Here is a 21,356-nt window from a genome sequence, read left to right as displayed (position 1 = left end):
CTTTCATAGTTCGATGAACTCTTTCTATGATTCCATTAGACTGTGGATAATAAATGGAGCTTTTTCGGTGTTCAATATTGAGATCTTTTAGAAATTTTTCAAATTCAGCTGAACAAAAATTTGAAGCATTATAAGATAAAATTACTTTTGGAATACCAAATTTTGAAAAATAAAGATTCACACACCTTATTATTGTAGCAGATGTAATATTTGCCAGAGGAATATCTTCTAAATATCTTGAATAATGATCAATAATAGTTAGAATGAAAAATTTGCCATCATGTGATCTGGGCAATTTACCCACAATGTCAATTGCTAACATTTCTCCAGGTGCTAAATCAGATTTTTTTATATTGCTTGTAATTGTTTTACATGACCTTGGTTTATTCTCCAAACATTGTTGACATTTTTCACAAAAGTTTTTTGTATCTAAAAACATGCCCTTCCAGAAATATTTTTTCTTAATGAATTCATAAGTTTTACTAGTACCAAAATGCGGAGCATGAACAATCTCTAAACAAGGTTTTACTAAAGAATTTGAAAGTAGAATCTTATTTTCTAAATGCCTTGTCTTTAAATGATGCGCTCTATGTCTTAATTTTATCATTACTACACCATTGTTTTTATCAATAAAATATTTTCCAAAAATATCAGCTTTATTATTGTTAATTTGGCTTAAGATATCCTTAATATTTTTGTCATTTCTTTGGTGATTAACTATATTTTGGATGCTTAACTGAGTATTATCTGAATGAAATAAGTTGATATTGTTTACACTATGAGATGCTTCAGGAACTCTAGAAAGAAAATCTGCAGGATTGGAAAAACCAGGTATATGTTTTAGAGAGTAATCAAAATCTTGTAAATACAACAACCATCTGGCAACAATGTCAGGCTGCTTATCCAGCTGCATATGAAAAGTGAGTGGTCTAGCATCAGTTAAAATAGTAAATTTTTTGCCATATAAATGTTCATAAAAATGCTTGACAGAAGAAAAAATAGCATAAAGCTCACGCCTGATCGATGGGTATCTAGACTCAGCAGGAGTGAGAAGTTTCGAATAAAATTCTACAGGAAAGAATTTATCATCAATCTTTTGTAACAGAATACCACACATAGCTACTTTAGAAGCATCAGTGATCAAAAATATCTCATGATTATCATCAATGTTCCTTATAGTTGGTTTGTCCAACATTATTGATTGTAATTTATCAAAAGCATCTTGGCAATCTTGATTCCAAACAAAGGGAACGTGTCTTTTAGTTAAGTGTACTATTGGCTGAGTGATCTCAGCAATATTTTTTGCTGTACTGCTCAAACAACTAGAAAGCTGAAATTATTGCGAAGTAATGTGAAGCAGTGTTTGCATTCAAAATGTAAAATATAATACCTATGAAATTCTGCACATTCCTTTGGAACTGTACAAATTTTCGTTCAGAAAAAGACTGAAATTTAGGATATATTAGTTGAAAATTTATTCATTATACTTTTAAGCAATAAAAACAATTCAGGATTTACCATACGTTCCATTCGTACATACATAAAGAAACACTGAGGAATATAACAAGTGCTTGCAAATAACACTGAAGAAATTTTACAATTCCTTAATGCTAGTTATTAAATTCTTTGAAATGAAAAAATAAAAGCTCGAATATACGCTAACAAACTAAGCGAGATACTCCAGTTTACAATTACTGAATTATAACATGTAAACAAATTACATTTAAATAACGAATTATTACGAACATATGTTAACAAATATTAAATGCACTGTTATTGACAAATTACAATGAAATATATATTATAAAAATAAGCAAGTGCAATCGGAATGGACGTTAAAATAACTAATAAGCAAAGTTCCACAACATTACAGTTGTAAACATCATTCGAACACACTCGACAGCCATGGTGATCACGAATAAGCTAGCGTAGGGTTGCTTAGTCGCCAATATTTCTCCCCTCGCCAAAGGTACACCATCAAGCATGCGCAGTAAGTGAAATTTGCTTAACATTGTTCAACTCAATGTGCAGTCTGCCATTAAGCATCCCGGACTCACTCCGAGCTGACGCTAGACCGGACACGATTCTCTAAGTGTCTATTTGGTTCGTTCTAAGCTAACTAATTCATCTGAATGTGTTTTGTGTGACTCCAGGCAAAACACGACTGTTGTTCACCTGGACGTGGTCTTCCCTAAATGATTGATATTGTTTTGTTAAAAAGTATTGTGCAGCTCGTCGCATGATGACCTTATGGTCAGTTGCCTGGTAATTTTTAATGTTTTTATACGGGTGTACAAGTTTGGTTACAATATGATTGTAACTTTTATTTGCTTCACTCAGGATTTACTTATTTAATTTGTGTGTTATGTTCGTGAAGACAGAATTACAGCCAACTGACAGTCACAGTCAAATCAACACGATGTCTCTTCCCAAGTGCAAGTACTCATGCACTATTACTTATCTCTGTGTTAAATGTAGGATCTTTCTGCGACAATTCATATCGATGCATCCTTCATGTACGTATTAGAATTTGTAAGTCTTCACAAATCTTGCTTTGCTACCGCAAACATTAGGTACTTTAGTAAAAATCTCATTTAAAATAAATAAAATGTAAAGTTAATAAATTGTACTCAAAACAGTATGCTATGAGAAATGTGTGTAATTGACTTCGATTTCAAATTCAAAAAAGCTAGAGGCGCAGCGATAATGAAAACGGATCAATCTTCAACAATGATTTCTTGCTACAGAAGAAAAATAATTTTTCCTTTTAGACATTTATTTTATATCAAATGCAATTTAGATATAAAGCAAATTTTGGCTATTAGCAAAGCATAAATATCCCATTTATGGTAGAAGAAATAATTACACTTTTGATCACGCAGTAGTTTTATGTTTGAAAAAAACAAAGCTAAGGAACAAATTTAAAATAAAAATTCAAATTAAATAATTTTTTTTAATCTGAAAGTTTTTGATTTTGTATTATGCCCAAAGGGGCTTTAATAACGTTTTGTGTGTTACCTTTATTTATTAAATATTATGTTCTACGTACTCCAACCATAAAATTCAGTTCACAGCAATATCCCCAAAAATATTATGTCACACTAGAGAATAAAAGTGATTCTCGCATGCAGACCATGTTGCCCAAGTTTTTCTTATTTTTATTCACAACACGTCTCATACATAAACATATTACACTGAAATATAATCCAAGTATAATTAATCAAGTAATCCGAGGAAAAAAATAAACTAATCTAGTAAGCAAAAATTATCCGTTAGATTACGAATTCTAACTATTTGTTTACATAAACATTTATCCGAAGGCCAGCCGGAAAAAAGATATCAGTCGATTGCAAACGCCGATCTTCCAGAGATCACATGATCATTTTAGTTTTAACAATTTCAAAAATGAATCGACGCAAATGCAAAACGAAATTAATAATACTTCTGGAAAAAATGCTCTTTTGGGCTAAAAATAAAAGCAAATGAAAATTTTAAAAGAACAAATTTTCCTTATCTTCAGGTACTTTTATGAAGATATATATAAGGATACGATTGACATTTTTAAAAAGAAATGCTTTCTAAGCCGTTTATGCTGCAACCCCTAATTTGAATCGAAAGAAATCGCAGTGAAATAACACTTTAAAATGTAAGGAAAAATGTTGATCATGATCACAATTCTAAATCTTGTTTTAGAAAGACAAAAGGTATGTTTTCCTTTACCCAAATCCTGGATATTTTGACTGTCCTTGGTCCAATCGTTATCCAGATGTTTGAATTCACAAGCATGTGAAGTTAGCAGTCGATCAGTATAAATGATAAAAATATTTTATAAATGTTTACTGATAATAATAATTTTGCTCTTCGGACTTTTCTGCCAACGAACATGATGATGAAATACGTTATTGCGTTCTTTTTTGTTGTGGTGGTAGTTTCTGCTATCTCAGAAGATGGTAAGCGTTTTTTGTTTATTTTGTGCTTCTTTAATCAGGTTTATTTTGTGGAAAAATAACAAAAACACAAGAGCAATTATTTATTACATTTGTAAGATTCTATCTAAATTAAAATTACTTTTGGTGGCTAGATCTTTACTTGAACTGTGAAACGACTATACGCTAAGTTCAACTGTATCGGTGGATAACACGTAGGAAAGGGTGAAAAAACCCTTTCATTCAACTTAAGAGAAGTATTCACAGATGACACTCCTGATGCTTATAATTCCTTGCTACTACTTTCGGCTACAACTTAAAATAGAAATGTAAAATTAAAACTAAATCTAATAATTAGCCGAAGCTGCATAGAGATATTTTAACACGTAGTTAGCTCTTGGCCTTACCATCGAAGTAGACTAAACGGCAGTTAATATGCACGGTCACAGAATAGCAGGCTTAAGTAGCAGAGACAACGTGGCCGAAAGACAGACCACGCTCTGTCTGAAGTAACTCAGACACCAGCTTAAATAGTATCTTTCTGCCCGACTTTGCATAACATTCGAAACTGAAATCTCATTCTGACAAGAAAGCGTAGGTTGGAAACAATAGCTATAAGAAAGATTGCTTCAAAATAAACATAACTAATAAGAAAATTAAACATTAAAAAATGATACCTAAGGATTATATTTTATTCCGCCTTTTCCATTTCAGGTGTCTATGCTGAAACAAGTTATCAAATTGCTTGGAGTAATAATAATAATAACAACTTTTATTGACCCTTGGAAATTATACCAGGTTCTTTCTCTGTGTGTCTCTTTTCCTGTCTAATTTGTTGCTTTATGTTATAAGGTATTTCTACCACTTTCCTAGCGTCCTTCGTGGTGTAACGGTAGCACGCTGGGCCGGTATTCCAAAGGTCCGTGGTTCGATTCCCGGCGAAGGCGATAAGCAATACAATATAATAATATAAAAAAACCGATACTATTTCTAAGAAGCTGTTAAATTAATTCAGAGGAAGGACCACAGTATGTAAATTAGCCTAAAGTCTTGAACAAGCATTTAACCTATAAATATTAATGGGAAAGCAATAACATACATTATGTTAAATATTAATGGGAAAGCAATAACATACATTATGTTAAATATTAATGGGAAAGCAATAACATACATTATGTTAAATATTAATGGGAAAGCAATAACATACATTATGTTAAATATTAATGGGAAAGCAATAACATACATTATGTTAAATATTAATGGGAAAGCAATAACATACATTATGTTAAATATTAATGGGAAAGCAATAACATACATTATGTTAAATATTAATGGGAAAGCAATAACATACATTATGTTTATGACATACGCTGGTTTTTTCTTCTGTGAATTATTCTTAGCTGTAGAAGTTCACCTTTCCTAAAAATAGATTAAATAATATAAGATGAAATTATACCAGTTTTTCGTCTAAGCAAGAAATCTTGTAGCATGTAACGTAATTAAAATGGATTATGTTCAGTCAAGCATTTGATATAATTTACGTTTTTATTTCTTTTTCAGTGAATTTCCATTTTTGATGATAAAGCCCAATTTTTTTCTTTGAGCATAATATGCAACACTTTTTCCACTAACTAATATTTGTTGAAATAAATTACGATACACGAAAAATAAAATTCCTACATTTGTATTATAATATGCACGCGTGGAATTTCCTACGTTGACAGAAAAAAAGCTTAATAACATAAAATGGTTTGTATTTCTCGTTAGCTATGTTTTAATTGACATAGAATCAATATCGAATTCTGCGGTACATGACACTGTTTCAGTAACATTGTAGAGACATTAGGTATTTTGGAAGCAGGAAAAATAAGCAGCACCTTCGCCGAGAATCGCACCACGGACCTCTGTAATACGCGCCCAGAGTGCAGACCATCACACCACGGATGATCATGCCAAGAAGGCCTGAGAAGTACCTTATATACTCCCCCTTTTGAAGGGCTACTGGGGTTTTGAAAGGGACCCAATCGCCAAATCCTGGGTGTGGAGAATCATCAACCACATCTCTTTTAGTTCGGGTGCCACTGTAGAGACATTAAGTTATTTCGAGCTGGAGATATGAAAAATGAGCAACGCTTTCGCCAAGAATCGAACCGCGGACCTCTGGAATACGCGACCAGCGTGCAGACTACCACACCACGAAGACATGCCAAGAAGGCGGGAGAAATACCTTATAACATTATCAAACTATTTTAATCATAGAAAATTTCAGATTTATTATATGAATTAATTTTTATTAACGTGTTTGTAAAAATATAATACTTCTGTTGTCGATTATTTGGAAATTATTTTGTTAATTTTATCATAAAGATCTTAAAGAGATTTTTAGAACTCTGAAGTTATTTAAAACGTTTATTTTAATGGTCGTGAAGAATGTATGTTACTAATCCCACTTAAGGTACAACTTATTATATGGAGATTTGTGTCACAATAGTTTTACATTTTAATTTTTAGCAAGTGGTGAAAGTGATGGAAATGCGCATGCTTAGATTTTTTAAGTAAAAAAAAAATTTCTATTACATGATGAATATTCAAATATTTATTTCTTAGTAAACTAAATGGGCAACGTAAATAACAAGCTAGTTTCTTACATTTTTTAATTATTTTATGTCGTACATTCTAGTATCTGATTTTAACGCTTTTTCGCTTAATTCCATTTCATCTTATTATGTGTATCAATTATTAGAAATCGTATATTAATCTCTTACTTTCTTCTTATACAAAAATCAAAGTTCTGATTAAATAGAAATTTCAGAACACTATCTTGTAAACATGTCGTCAGACGAATTAAACACATAGATAATAAATAAACGAACTTTCTACTGCACTTTAAGGGCTATAAAGCTGCGCTTGTGTTTTAATTAGTCTCCTTTCTATAGTTTTTTTTGTACTCTGTTCATTGATTACTCTTATTTGCTTAATAATGGCTGTTAAAAGTATCAGTCAAATAACTATAAATTTCAAAAGCGTCTGCAAATTTATTGCAGCTTATTCAAAAATTATCTAAACCAGGTATCTCACAGATCAATATTTTACTGCGCATTAATTTAAAATTAATCTAAATCAAATCAGAAGTATATTTGTACAAAAATACGTCATTTAAAATGCTCCTTAAAATATTCCAGTAAGAGAGTAAAGAGTCTTAGTTAAGGAGAAATGCAGAGAAGGTCAGTGAGTCCAACAAAAAGCTGCAGATTCGCTGTTTCTTATTTAAAACAACCATTATAGAATTGCATAAAGAATAATTATTATTTATATTTCTTATTCTGCACAATTATTTCCTTCTATAAATATTAATTAAAGATATATATATATATATATATCAGATATAATCGTTTTGAAATTTTCTTTACTTTATGCTTCCTTTTCACAGAGGAGAGTCGTCTGGCTTTACAAAATCCTGACCTCTTTCAGGGAGATATCTTAGGAATACACCCTGGCGTAAGTACTGTATAAATTATACTGTATTTATTATTCTACCATGTACAGTCAATTCGGTATTGGTCAAAGAAATAAACATGAAAATTGTGTAATGACTTCATCGGTAATCGAACTCCGAACCCTGCGAATACTCATTGGGCTTACTTCGCAGTTGCACCACAAAGGATAAAGAAGAATAAAAACCTTACATTCTTCTCCACTTAAAGTGGCAATTGGGGAGACGGGGATCCAATCGCCAAACATGGCGGTGACGTATTACCGTCCACCACCTTTTTTTTAGTTAGGTGTCCACTCATAGAGTATATTAGGTATTGGTTAGAGGCATAGACATGAAAAATTTGCAAAGCGCTCGCTAGGATTCGAACTCCGAACTTCGGGATTGCTAGCCGGACGCGCTTTTCAGTTACGCTACCAAGAGTTGAGACAAGGAGAGAGAAAAACCTTAAAACCTAATCAAATAAAAGAATTTTTTAACAATTTAAAATAAATAATTATGCGTAATATATATATATATATATATATATATATATATATATATATATATATATATATATATATATATATATATATATATTTACATTATTGTTCTAAAATAATAATTCAGTCTAAAATTAGTAAGTAACATATAACATGGCTCAGAAGCATACAAGTTCTAAATTTAAAAGACATACATTCTATGAAAATAACTATATAAATTTTAAGAAATAGATGATAGTCTCCCATTAACTGTATGGAATGTTTTTTACAAAACAAGCATTTATTTAGGGCTGACATTTTCTTAATTTTAAAAAATCAACTGACTGTTCTCTATTCGAAAATTATAGGTTTTCAGGCAAACTGTTGAGTATGCTTTTTTACTCTACGTAAATAAGATAAGTAAAAGCAAGCATTAAAAAGGGGGAAAAGAAAAAGAAAGTAAGTGCGATAACCCTCCTAAAAAAGGAAACACTAAAATAGTTCTCTCTGTTTCCTCAAAAGGTGCTTTTTGTGTAAATAAAAAAATCAAGCATAACAAATGTATGGTTTAATGTAAAACTACTGCAGTTTGAGCCCACCATAAACTTCTTTAGATATGAAGTAGATTATTGTAGGAAAACAATATTCAGTATTAAGCATAATGATTGAAATAACTTGCACTGAGCTCGGTAGATCTAGCGTATTATTGCTCTTGGATAAAGAATAATGCAAATTCAGTAGTACGCATGTCATCTTTTGAGCACAACAAACTTTCGGAAAGAATGTTTTGACATTAAATATAACAAATTTTGAACTGTTGGTAATTTTAAAGTTATGCACGTTTATGCCATGGCTAAAACAATATAATGTCCTCAATACCAATTCTTTATAAAGATACTCAATTATTTATAAACAATACATACAATATAAAGTATCTACACAATTCGTATAGAAAGAGCTCATGAATAAAATATAATAAAAGTTTTATTAAATTTGTTAGGATATAAGGGAAATTATCGCATTATCAAAAGAATGATGTCTTTGTATAATTTATAGCATGTCCAACTGCCGCTGGAAGATCCGTAGTTCGAATTCCACAGAAACAGCATAGCTAATTATCCCTATTTCTCTCTCCAAAAAACAAAACTGACATGTTGTGCATTTAATATAGCTAAGGCGTTTAAGTACACTATCCTCTATTTAGCATAGTTTTATTAAAGAATAATAAGTTAGAATAACTATGAAATCTATATTTAACAAATTAGAGAGTTTTCTTAACTGAAGTAAAACACAAATAAGAATTAACAGTCAGTCTTCACAAGCATTTAAATTGGAGCGTTCAAGGCACTCTAATTTAAATGCGTGTTTTAAATATCTTCAGGCTTACCTATTAGGCAATAATATCAGGAGTATATTCTAAAAAAGAAGGTAACATGGCTGAAAAGAAAAATCTCAAGTTCAAGTGCAAAATATTTTTCAGATCTTTGCCTCAAAACATAAGCAGAATCCTTTTCGACAATGTATCGTTTGGCACTCATTTTTTTTTAACTCTGTCGAGTTTTATTATGCAAAAGTGACATTAATTTACTCTAACAAAAACTGTGGATATTCCATCTAATTGCAATAGCTGTTACTTTTCCTTTTGCAATATCAGTTCAATTTCAAAATTTAATTAATACTCGTACATTTTCTCATGTACAGCCTAATTTTTTAAAGCTGCATAACGTTTACAAGTATTATTTCAAAAATAAGTCAATTAAACATTGGACATCAAGTCTCTTCAAATATAACAGCACTGAAAGGTAGAATAGCTACGTAAGAATAATACTTTCAAGATGCTTCGGAAATATGAATTATAAGTCTCCTTTTTCAGAAATTTCTGTTCAGACCAGTTAAATGCACCAAACACCGAACACGGAAAAATCATAGCTGTTTCTAAGTATAGTGTCTCTGTGGCATGAAGATACTTAAAACTACGTCGAGCCAAAAGTTCTCTCGCGAAACTGCTAAACGGAAAAAGGGATAGAAGACCCTTCTAAAAATCACCTGCGGAATTTCTCTTCAGAAATGGGAGAGAATTCACATTGTCTCCTATAAAGTACCTGAGGTTTAAACCACAACAGTCACGACTCTTGCCTTTAGGCCACAATAAAACTCGTGTACATAATCTATGCAACTCTCAGGCGCGTGAGATAAATCTCAAAAAAAGATGAGCTTCGAGCTGGAATTGAAAGTGGGACTTTTAACTCTCCAGTAGATTGAGTTATGCCCTTCCCTAGTGAACCTTATAAACCAATACTCACACTTTCCAAAACATTAGAAGGAAAGTATGTACGTAAGCTATCCTCTTTTCATCCAACGATTGATGTGTTTTGACATTATAAAGCACGTTAAGAGATCTGCCTTCCTTCTGATATTTTTCTGTTCCAATATATGATTTCCTTTAAATAGTATCCTTTACCAGAAACTGAAACATTAGGTAGACAACATTACCGCATCTTTTAGTATGTTGGGGTGATCATTTTTGTTGTAGAAAGCCGTTGAATACTTTTTCCAAATATTTACTTGAGGTTCGTAATCCAAATACACATTTTCATGTGTGAATTACTTACATTGTACTATATGAAAGCGTATTAGTCAGCAGGCAATGTAATTTTTAAACTTATTGCGGTGCAAATTAAATATTCTCCTGACTATACCAATTCTGCTATTTCTCCACCGCATGTGCTTAAGTGCATTTTAGGGAACTTACTTTAATTTGTAAATTATTTAATTTTGTGTCTGTTTTAGTGTTTGGAAGATTAGCGTTTCCAGATATTAGGAATATATGATCCATATTCTTTCTCAAACAATTTTTGAAAAAGTTTTCTATAATTAGAAAATTCATTAATACAGGATAAAATTTCAATAAAATTCGAAATTTCCAAAAGAAAAAATATTTTTGTGTTATATAGTTTGAAGCAGATTTATATTAACTCGAGAAATTTACTGAAAATAACTTCGTATAAATATTCTCGAATTTAGTCTGAAATACACTGCCGCCCATTTGAATTGCGACACCGGAAAGGAAAGCAAGTACTAGAATCTTATTTATTATTATAGGTATATAGTATAGGAAGGAAGCCGTGATTAAATTTTCAGGTGGATTGGGATATACAACATGCCAAAATTCAGTGCACAAATCTGCCACCTCTGGCAACGACAATTCTGTAAACTGGCTGGGCATCGAGTCGAACTCTTCTTGGATGACAGATACGGGATCTTTATTTCATGCGGTTTTAAATTTGTACCAGAGTTCACCAATAATAGTGGCAGGCCATTCTGTCGGCATCCCAAGCCCCATTTTATTGGATGAGAGATTTGAAGAACGACTGGCCAAGAAAACAGTCGAGCATCCTCAGATTAAAGACAGGACAGCATGGGCAACATTCGGTTGTGAATTATTTTATTATTATGATATCTTCGCGGTTGCACAGACCTCGAAGATAAGACACTAAAACGGATCTTAACACGTCAGAAATGTAACGACGGCTTTCTATATTACAGGCTACACGAACAAGAGATGATCAGAGGAAACCCCATACCAACACACTACATGTTGGGTCCGGAGGATGATAACAAATGCAGGCAAGGTTCGTTCTCCTCAGTTACTCTGCATTTCGATATGGTCATCATGACGCTGTATGTAGGAAAGGGATTGGTTTGAAAAGGCGATACTTTTGTGTCAAGTGTCGTCACTTCGTCGTCGTTCTCTATTGTACAGACCCCTCTCTCTGTTGCAGTGTCAAGGTATACCGCAACAATGGTCGCCACGCTAACAGTCCTTGGTGTTGCAGACGTTATCACCTTCCGATGGAATGATAGACGAAGGAATGATAATCATCTGCATATCCCAGCGAGTACCTTTCATGCAAATTTGACATTTTTTGCATGCTGTCTTCATGGTGTAGCAATTTGAACGGTCAGGAGTATGCAGCTGTAGATTATCTAAATTCTAAATTGAATTTTTAAACTTCAAACTAACAGTTTCTTTTTATCAGAATATTTCAAATTTTTCACTTATTTTATCTTACAAGACTAAAAATTTAAAATTCTTTGTTTTAGGACAGAAATGTTATTCCTCAGCTTCATAAGAGATGGCCCAACAAGCGCGTTCCATACATTATTGATTCTTCACTCGGTAAGAAAATTCAGAATTACTTGCATATCCTGAAAGGAAAACAGTCATTACCCTCCCTTCGCTAGTATTTTTTATTTTCATATCTAAATTTTCTATGTTTGTAAAGGGTGTTCATAAATGGGCTGCGTGGTAAAAATTATGGTACTCCGGAAATAGTATTAAATAATATAGATGGTGAAGTCGTCAAGTTTATTTTAAGCTACAAACCTGTTTAGACAAACTAATCTTAGTCTACCGCCTTCTGATTTCTTATGCACAAAGCTCTCACTCGAAAAAATTGATACAACCCATGTGCCCAAAATGTTACAGCGAAAAAAAAGCAAAATTACATATTTAACTATTAGCCAAGAAATTCTTGAGCCAGTTTAGGGTTTCTTACTTAGTGCCGAAATGATGCAGAAAGCAAACTAACAATTGCTTTTACAGATGTTAATACGTTCAGATGTTTGTTGCATTTCATCTGCTTCCAACAGTAGCGGTCTTAATATATTGTTGCGTGCGTACGGGTTCGTTACGAAATGAATGCACAAGTCCGATGAAAAATGAACAAAAATTTATTATTATCACAACAAATATGCTTAAATTTCCTAAAATATTCGTGCAGTATTACAATATCTCACAGTAGTTATCTTTTAACTATTCAAACGTTCAAAAGAACTTAATTCATAACAGCTAAAGAAAGCTAATCCGCGAATTCGCTAGTCAACAAGAGCAGTTTCCTAAACAAACTCTTAAAATAACAACAAACTAACTAAAATAACAACGAACTGAGAAGTTTTCCTCCTTTTATAAGATTTTAAATCGCGCGCGAGAATTTTCTGGAACTTTCTCGAAATCAAAAAGAGATATTTATTTATTAAATGTTAAATGCACGTGCTCTTGTATTTTTAATTTTCCAGCTTAGCTTTCCTTTAATATTCATCACGCGGTACACTGCACGGGGAATAAAACAATTTAATTTATAATTCAACTAACATTAGCTAATTAAATACCAAATCCGTAACAATATGCTTCATTTTACACAATGTTGATGTAACCATTGTAAAAAAGCGCTGAACAGTAATTTGAAGACAAGGCAGATGCTAGACAAAATTATAATAGTTTACGCATTCCCTTACTACCTGATTTATTCAGAGTAGCTTAATCTTTAATTTACAGATTGTGAAGATTAAGGTAACTAGTTATTTTCATGTTATTTTTTTTTTTTTTTTTTTTTCTAAATCTCTTAATTTCCGTCCTCCTCCAGAAGGAAAATTGGGCACAAAGAGGTATAATTTAGTTAGTTAGTTAGTTCATATTGGCAAAAATTATGAAGTGTTAGAACATTTAACAGAATCCTCAGCTGTGGAATCATTTGGTTGGGAACATAAGAATGAATTCAAATTCTGGTGAATGCATGTAATTTTTCAGTTTTGAATTTTGTTATTCTATAAGTAGTAGAATAATTTTTAAGTTCTCTTTTTAGTTCCCTGAGTGATTATCGAGTCCACAGCCCAAATAATTAAGTTGTGGTGATTAATTATAACAACTAGTTTGAGAGCAGTAAGTTGAGAGTAGTATCATTAATGATATTGTTGCGTACGTAACAATATCATTAATGATAAGCTCGTAAGAGATTGAATGCACAAGTCTGATGAAAAGTTAATAAAATTTATTCTTATCCCAAGAAATAAAACAAAATGCTGAAACGTTTCCTCACAGATATTCGTAGAATATCACAATATCACACGGTAGTTATATTTTTAACTACTAAAGCGTTAAATAGAACACAATTCAAACTCAGAGAAAGCTAATCCGTTCTCACCGCGAATTCGCTACAATCAACAACAAGAACTAAATAAATAACTAATAAACAACTGAACTGAGATGTTTTGCTCCGGTTTTATAAGCTTTTTAATCATGCACGAGAACATTCTGACATTTTCTCGAGGTTTCTGGAAAGCAAAAGTGTACAATTACGAAATGTCTATTTATTAAATGTTAAATTCGTGTGCTTCTGTCTTTTTACTTTTTCGGCGTAGCTTTCTCTTAAAACTCGTCACGAGCTGCATTGCACAGGGTAATGACACAATTACAATTACAATTCTCTTTGCACTTTATGATTACTAAATTTTAATTATTTTCTACTAAAAATTATTTTATACTAAAAATAGTAAACTAAATACAATATAATATTGTTACAGGCTCGTAGATTTGGAATGAATGACGACAGTACTTGATAAAGAATGAGAACACAATTTATTAGCCAGTATTACTCAGGACAGTTCCAAAAACACGTTTACAGTCGTCGAAAACCTATAACAAGCACGCTGAAACAATCAGCAACACAGCCTTCAGGCCATCAGGCTATAACGGTAAAGGCAGCTTCACGGCAAAGCACTAGAGTGCAGCTCCCGACTCTGTTCAGACGTTCTCGAAACTCTTCGTACTCTCTAGACTCTCCACGCTACAACTCACGATGCACTCGACGATAGCTTCAACGATGCACACTGTCGATACACCAAATCTTGATACATTCGACGCTAGACTGATGGTCAATTCGATAGACTACGACACACTCCCTACTCCGCGCAGCAGCAGCGTATAGTTTTTGGCCTGCCTTCAAGAACATTCTGGGCCAAGCCGGTAAGAATTCGTTTTAAAGGGTTCTCCATCCATCTATGGCATATCGACGATCTTGTCGCCAAATGTCCCAAATGCGCGATTTCGCGCCAAATATGGCAACCCTTTCTTTTTTGCCATTTTCTGGCAACCCTAAATCTGCTTTGCAGGGAACCTTACCGCAGCTGGGCATTTAGTAACAATATCTTTAACTTAATACTCTAATTATAGCATTATAACATTGTTTTGCACTATCATAAACTGCATATATATAACTACGTTATCAAAATATCCTTTTATTAATGCGTTTTTGCAGGAAAAAGAAAACAGTTCTTCAAAACTATGTCTTGCGAATAAACCAGACGGCTTTTTATCCAAACATCTTCGAATGATGAAAATTGTTACAAGAAATGTATTGCGGAAAAAATCCCATGCATTGTTTATGATGTTTTGACCCTCATAATACTTACATTTTGAAGCTCATATTTTAAGAGTTCTCTTAATCTTATCACTTTTTTATATTAAAATGCAATAGTAATGTGTTGTTCAGTAGGCATAAATTCTTTATGCATATTTTTCTTAGAAATAGGAAGCAATGAGCATTATTTCGATTTCATTTTTAGACTAAGGAATATCTGGTGTTTTAGAAAGTTTGCTAATTTCCATTTGACACTACACTTCTCGCTTCAAGATCAAATAGGAATATCAACATATTGTCCTCTTTTTTGAAAATTGAAATTTGATCTTTTTCCACTGGCAACACTTAACGTATTATTTCACGTTACGTATAAATTGAAAATATGTAACTAGGCAGAGATGTGGCCTACACTGTAAGTAATTTTAAAAGCAAGCACGTTGCAGTCGATCTGTTAAAATTATCCTGTTATTTCATCAAAAATGCAGGTAATAAAATCTAAGAAGAAATTTTTGGGGAAGTTGTATTCATAAATTATTAAGATTTTATCTCATAAAATTTCTGTAGAGTTTGAGATGGGGAAACAATTACAAAATTGACTCTAGTTTCAGTTACACATTATATCGAGGCAAGTGAAACAAGACAACCATTAATCCTTCTTCAATTTATCTTCAGATACAGCAAAGGCAACTGCCCTCATCTTGCAGGCTATGAATGATTATCATATAAATACTTGCGTCAAATTTGTACCCAGGACTACAGAAAAGAACTACATCAAGCTTTTCTCTGGAAAAGGGTACGTACATTAAATATTGAAAAGTATAAATAGCTTTTTAATGACTAATATAAATCTCTCGCAGTGTTAATGTTATGATCGGTACGAGAAATAATGGATCGTTATATAAAGTACTTCCAAGGCTATATTTCGCCCCTTTTAATCGAAAAATAGAGGTAAAGAAAATACGTGAAGTTTTTACAAGTAGGCATATACTATAGCTATCTGTTCTTACCTAGCACCTTGATAGTAAAAGCTGCCATTTGTAAAATACAAATGCATTTAAGGAAATGTGGTGTCTGGAAAAAGACATAAAAATCAAAGTTGGCTTTGATAAACTGAAATTTTATTAATAAATGAATTGGAAATATAAAACATTTTATTGATTTTAATATTATTATTTAATCAAGAAGAATTTTTAAAAGAGCCTTCCACACAAAACGCTGGTGTCCTTTTATAGACTGGACAAAATTACTCCTTTTTCGGCATTCTATCAGCTTAGGTACAAACTCGACATGTCTTTGTAAGAAGTAGATTTTTTTTTCTGTGGGTAAGACACAGGGCAAACACTAAAACTCCTTTAATCCTTTTTAAACTTTAATTGAACTAAAACTTGAATTTTTAATTATATATATAATGCAGTTAAATCACTGGCTTCTGAGACCGAAATCTTGAAACTTGCCTTAGCAGTCAATGTGTCAACAGAAACGTAGTTATTTTTGCTACATAAAAGTATGAAAATGTGAAGAAAAATTGGTTTAATGATTGACGGCTATTCCTGCTATCCCTATAAGAATTGAAGACAAATCAATAAATGAGATAACGAACTCTGATATTTTCCTAATTAAATTGAAAAATATTAAAGAATTCCTGATTGTCCGGTCTGTTGTATTATACTTTTGCCCGACGTTGTGGATTCATAAGGCCATCATTTTCAAAATATGAAATCATAATTAAATATGACCATCTCTCATCTTTATATTTGATTGTTCTTACTGCAACATTTTCATCACTTTCTATTCAGATTTTACCCTCAGCTAATATTCGAACATTTTTCCTGCGAACAATCTTCGAATATTTTTCCTCTCCAAAGTTATCCTTCTGCTTAAGATTCCTCATGCGTTAAATTATTCTCGAGTGAAAACAATGCAATTTAGAATCCTATAAATTAATTCATATTTCTTTAAGTTTTATCAAATTGTCATGCGAAGAATGAGCAAGTCTCAAGTAAATTAAGTAAGAATGCATTTGCTGAAATAGTTAAATATATGGTTTTTAAAATTTTTGCAAGTTTTTTTTTTTTTTTTTTTTTAGTCCAAAGGGGCTTTGTCCCTGAAGGACTATTGCTTCCTTTTGCGTTGAATCACTATAAATGTCCACTTCACTTTTCAAACTGTCGCCACCAAATGTTAAAGTCGTGAATTATATTTGCAGAAATTAAATAATGAAAAATCTGCATAAATGTATGTATATTTCTCGCATTGTGATAAAACAACGGTACAAAGAGCCATCGAATTTTGAATGACGTAATCTTCCTCCTACGAATATGGGCATGTAGAAGACCAAATTTGAAATTTGGAATTTGTTTTATGATCGATTTCATATTTTGTAAACCTTTAACGGATTTTTGATTAACAAACTCAAGAATTTCAAATCGAGCAATGGCAACACTGTACGGGGGGGGGGGGAACCTTCTATCTCCAGCGCGCGGAACTGTGTACCGGGAATTCTAAAGATGTGCTCATTTTAAAATTATTTTGCGACATTGCTCTTGAACTGAGTTTTATGGTTTAACTGCAAAGAACATGATATTTAATAAGTAAAGGTAACACACAAAACGTTAAAAAAACGCCTCTTTAGACGTAATGCAAAATCTAAAACCTTTCCGATTTTTTAGTCTTTTTTATCATTTTTTTGTAAAATTGAATTAAAGATAAAATTCTTCATTTTAGTGTTTTTATTATTATTATTATTACTAGTTCTACTAATACAGCTGTATCTCAGTTCAACGTCAGCCAAACTCGCAGTTTGCCAGTTGTTGCCTTGAACTAATGAGATAGATCATTGATGACGTGACTGTTAAATATTCTTAGGTTACAATAAATTAATGTTTTCAAATATGCAGTACCATGAAGGAATTGTCGGAAAGGAATGAAATTTATTCCAAATATTACTGATAGTAGTACAAATAAATGGTCAAATTTGCTTTTATCAAATAAATCAGTACTTTGAGTGTCCGCCACGCTGAGCGACGGCGGGCGCACAAAGTACTGATTTTCGAAGCCTGTACACTTCGTGGCATTGAATCGTACAGGTTTTCGATACGAAAGTCCACCATCTCGCATGCTGACGATGCGGCTTCGTTCGATTTCCGTTAGTTGTCGGTATGGCACCCTCCACAGTTGACGAGGCATATTGACTATTAATTAAAAGTTCACCGCAGACAAAGAACAATAAACAGATTTCAACGCAACTGTGCAGTCCTTTATATACATGGAACAAGCGGACAGTTCTTCCTTCCACTTTGTGATTCTAACCATTTGCATATCTTACCTCACATTACATTTCCTGTTAAATTTGGTTCAATTTTGCATAATTCCTTCATGATGTTGCAGTTTTCACAAACTTTAGTGTGATAGTGTTGTACAATGCATAAATGCATAGTTTATATCAAGATATGCTTTATATTTCAGAGATAGTCGAAGAAAATTATTTTAATATGTTTCAAAAAATTGAAGTAAACAGTTTGCAAACGCGAAACTGTATTTTCGTTTAATGAATGTACATTGGTAATCGATTCTTTTTATGATTTTGGATTAAAAGTTTCTCTCATTTTTTATAGATTTATATTAATGATCTTGATGAAGGATTTTTAAGAATAATCCCAAAATTAAATTTATTTCTTGCATCAACAAGGCAAAATTATTTTTATCTAATAATCTCAAATTAACTAAAATTATGAATACCTAAAGATAACAGTTTAAAATAGTTTACTGTTTGATTTATTTGCTTCTAGGTTTCAATAAGAAATAATTCAGTGATTCTGAATAACAAATTTTTGCAGATGTTATTCCTACGTTGGAATGATTAACCGTGGAGAGCAACCAGTGTCCCTTGGACAGGGGTGTTTACGAAAAGGCACCATTGTACACGAACTAGGACATGCTATTGGTTTCTTCCATGAACAAAACAGATCTGATAGGGATGACTATCTCATTATTTATTGGCAGAATATTATGACAGGTAAGAACTTCTACTTGAATAGTACACAATAATATATTTGCTAGAAAGGCAAACTTTTATGCAATTTTTACAAAATAAATGAATATATAAAAAAATTTTGCAAAATAAATTAATGCAATTTTTGCAAAATAAAGGAATATATAAAAGTTAAATGAATAGCTCAAATTTCTATTAGTTCCTTCTGAATTTTTGATACTTGTGTACTTCCCGCTGACCATAAAAAGACAACAGAGATCCTAGAAAACATGCACCAGTTATTCAGCCGGAAATTTTAATGAACAGTTCGCTCTTCATTTAAGACATTACTTCAGTTCATAGTTTGTATTTGCAGACATAGACAATTTAGAAGGTCATTAGAATTTAGAAGTTCAAAGCGTGACTGTCCCAAGTGTCAATGTCGCAGTTAAAGCTTTCTTTCTGTTTCAAGAACTCTGTTCTTATGTATTTATATGTTATTAAGATTCTGGTGAGAACTAATGAAAAGTAGAATATGTAGTATAGTTCAAATAAGGTATAATTAAGGTAATGATCCCATTACCTTACCTTATTTTTTATTATTATCTTATTTTCAGTGTATACAAGTAAGGTAATGGGCCAATTACCATAAAATACTATATAGGAAGGAGAAAAAAGTTGAGGATAAACAGTGGTGTTTAATCAGTTTTTTGTGGATAATTAGAATATTAAGGGAAGATAGGGAATCGTCAGAATAACTTTCGGATGAGAACTATATGGTTGGGTTGGATTAGTCTAATTCATAACAGATAAAATCTACTTTAGATCTTCTTTGTTATCATCAAAAATCTCAAAAGCGTCATGTAGTGAATCCAGAGCCGTAATGAAGCCAGTTCGATAGAGTTTTATTCAAAATTGAATTTGAAATTGATAGCGTTTTATTTAAAATGTACACCTGAGTGGCGTTGCTGTTTCGCCTGATTTTAAAAGCCTTCTGTACTTTGAGCATGATGCAATAAGCCTGGATTTAATCAGGCTGTTTAAATAAACCATTTAATATTTTCTAATTACTTTAAAGGTGTCATTATAACAAGCCTAAACATTTTCCCGCTGAGGAGAAAACTCTAGATAATTTTCCAATTAGCGAGCGCTATGCAAAATGACAGTGTATTTTGCAATAAGCTGGATTTCTCTAGTAGCCTACGATATATATAATATAATAATATTAAATTATATATGGAGAGAGAGATTAATATGCAGTTCACGGCTGCATAATTGCGCTCATCTGAAATCAGGTTATTCATTTTAAATATCCGTTACTAAAACAATATCCTCCCTCCACGGGAGAAAAGAACACTTTAAAAATAATCAACTTCACGGAAAGAAAAGAAAGACATTTCGACTAGTTTATCGCAATTTGAAATGCAAGCATAATTCTCTAAACTTCTAATCATTCCAGGTATGGAAACCCAATTCACTCGCCTGCAACCTAGTCAAAACTTGCTTCTGACTGATTTTGATCACACATCTATCATGTTATATGGAAATTATGCTTTCTCCAAAGATGGAAGATCTGTAACGATGGTTGCAAAAAATGGTCAGCGACTGCTGGAACCGTACGAAAAACCAGGTCTTACCAAAAGCGACATTCAACGTGTAAATGAAATGTACAACTGTGAAGAATCTAGATTGTTCCCTTGAAGTTACGTCTGTGAATAAAAAAAAATTGAAATATCAGAGTTGTAAGAAATATTTCTTAAAAAGGTTTTTACTATAACTTTAAAGGATATAAAAAATTGTATAGTTTTGTATTTTTAATAAAATTTCTGTGCGTAGTAGCAATTTAATATTAGCCGAGAACTGCTCGTAAGAATCAATACTTGACTAAAGGACATTCTTAAAAGAAAACAATAAATACTGAATTTAAGTCTCATTCAATATCTTTTCAACAATGAAAAGAATTTTGTCTTTGAAAAATACAAACACAGCATCTTCTTTTCCCTGATGATAAGTAAGTACCTTAAGTATTATTAAAAATTATTATTGCATTACCAAGTATTATTATTTGACTGAAAACAGCAGCTTATGCTAAGTCGTTTTATTTCATAGGTCATCTCAAAACATAAATTTTCCAGCATTTATTAGTTTTATGCAGACACGAAATGAATTGCATTCAATTATTATTCTACAGCACACATGCTGTAATACACTAATATGATGGGAAACCCTCTAAAATGTGCCTGGGAATTTTGTAATTTAAATAATCTGTTTAGAAATTTTTGTTTCATTTAAAACATCACACTTTTG

At 32.0% G+C, this 21,356-nt stretch overlaps 1 protein-coding gene across 1 annotated transcript; it reads left to right on the top strand.

Annotated features, from left to right (window-relative positions):
- The first annotated feature begins 3,808 nt into the window (after positions 1-3,808).
- LOC118196583 (astacin-like metalloprotease toxin 5) lies at positions 3,809-20,909 on the top strand. Its single transcript, XM_035368050.2, has 6 exons — positions 3,809-3,950; positions 7,357-7,424; positions 11,985-12,060; positions 15,752-15,872; positions 18,916-19,094; positions 20,509-20,909. Exons 1-6 carry the CDS (start codon positions 3,833-3,835, stop codon positions 20,748-20,750), a joined length of 804 nt encoding a protein of 267 aa, XP_035223941.2. The 5' UTR covers positions 3,809-3,832; the 3' UTR covers positions 20,751-20,909.
- Positions 20,910-21,356: the final 447 nt, after the last annotated feature.

Source organism: Stegodyphus dumicola, chromosome 1 (assembly GCF_044657685.1).
Source record: "Stegodyphus dumicola isolate Sdum_Otavi_A_Nest chromosome 1, ASM4465768v1".
NCBI classification, from domain to species: Eukaryota; Metazoa; Arthropoda; class Arachnida; order Araneae; family Eresidae; genus Stegodyphus; species Stegodyphus dumicola.
The sequence above is the reverse complement of the archived record's forward strand: the minus strand, read 5'-3'. Positions and strand labels throughout refer to the sequence as shown.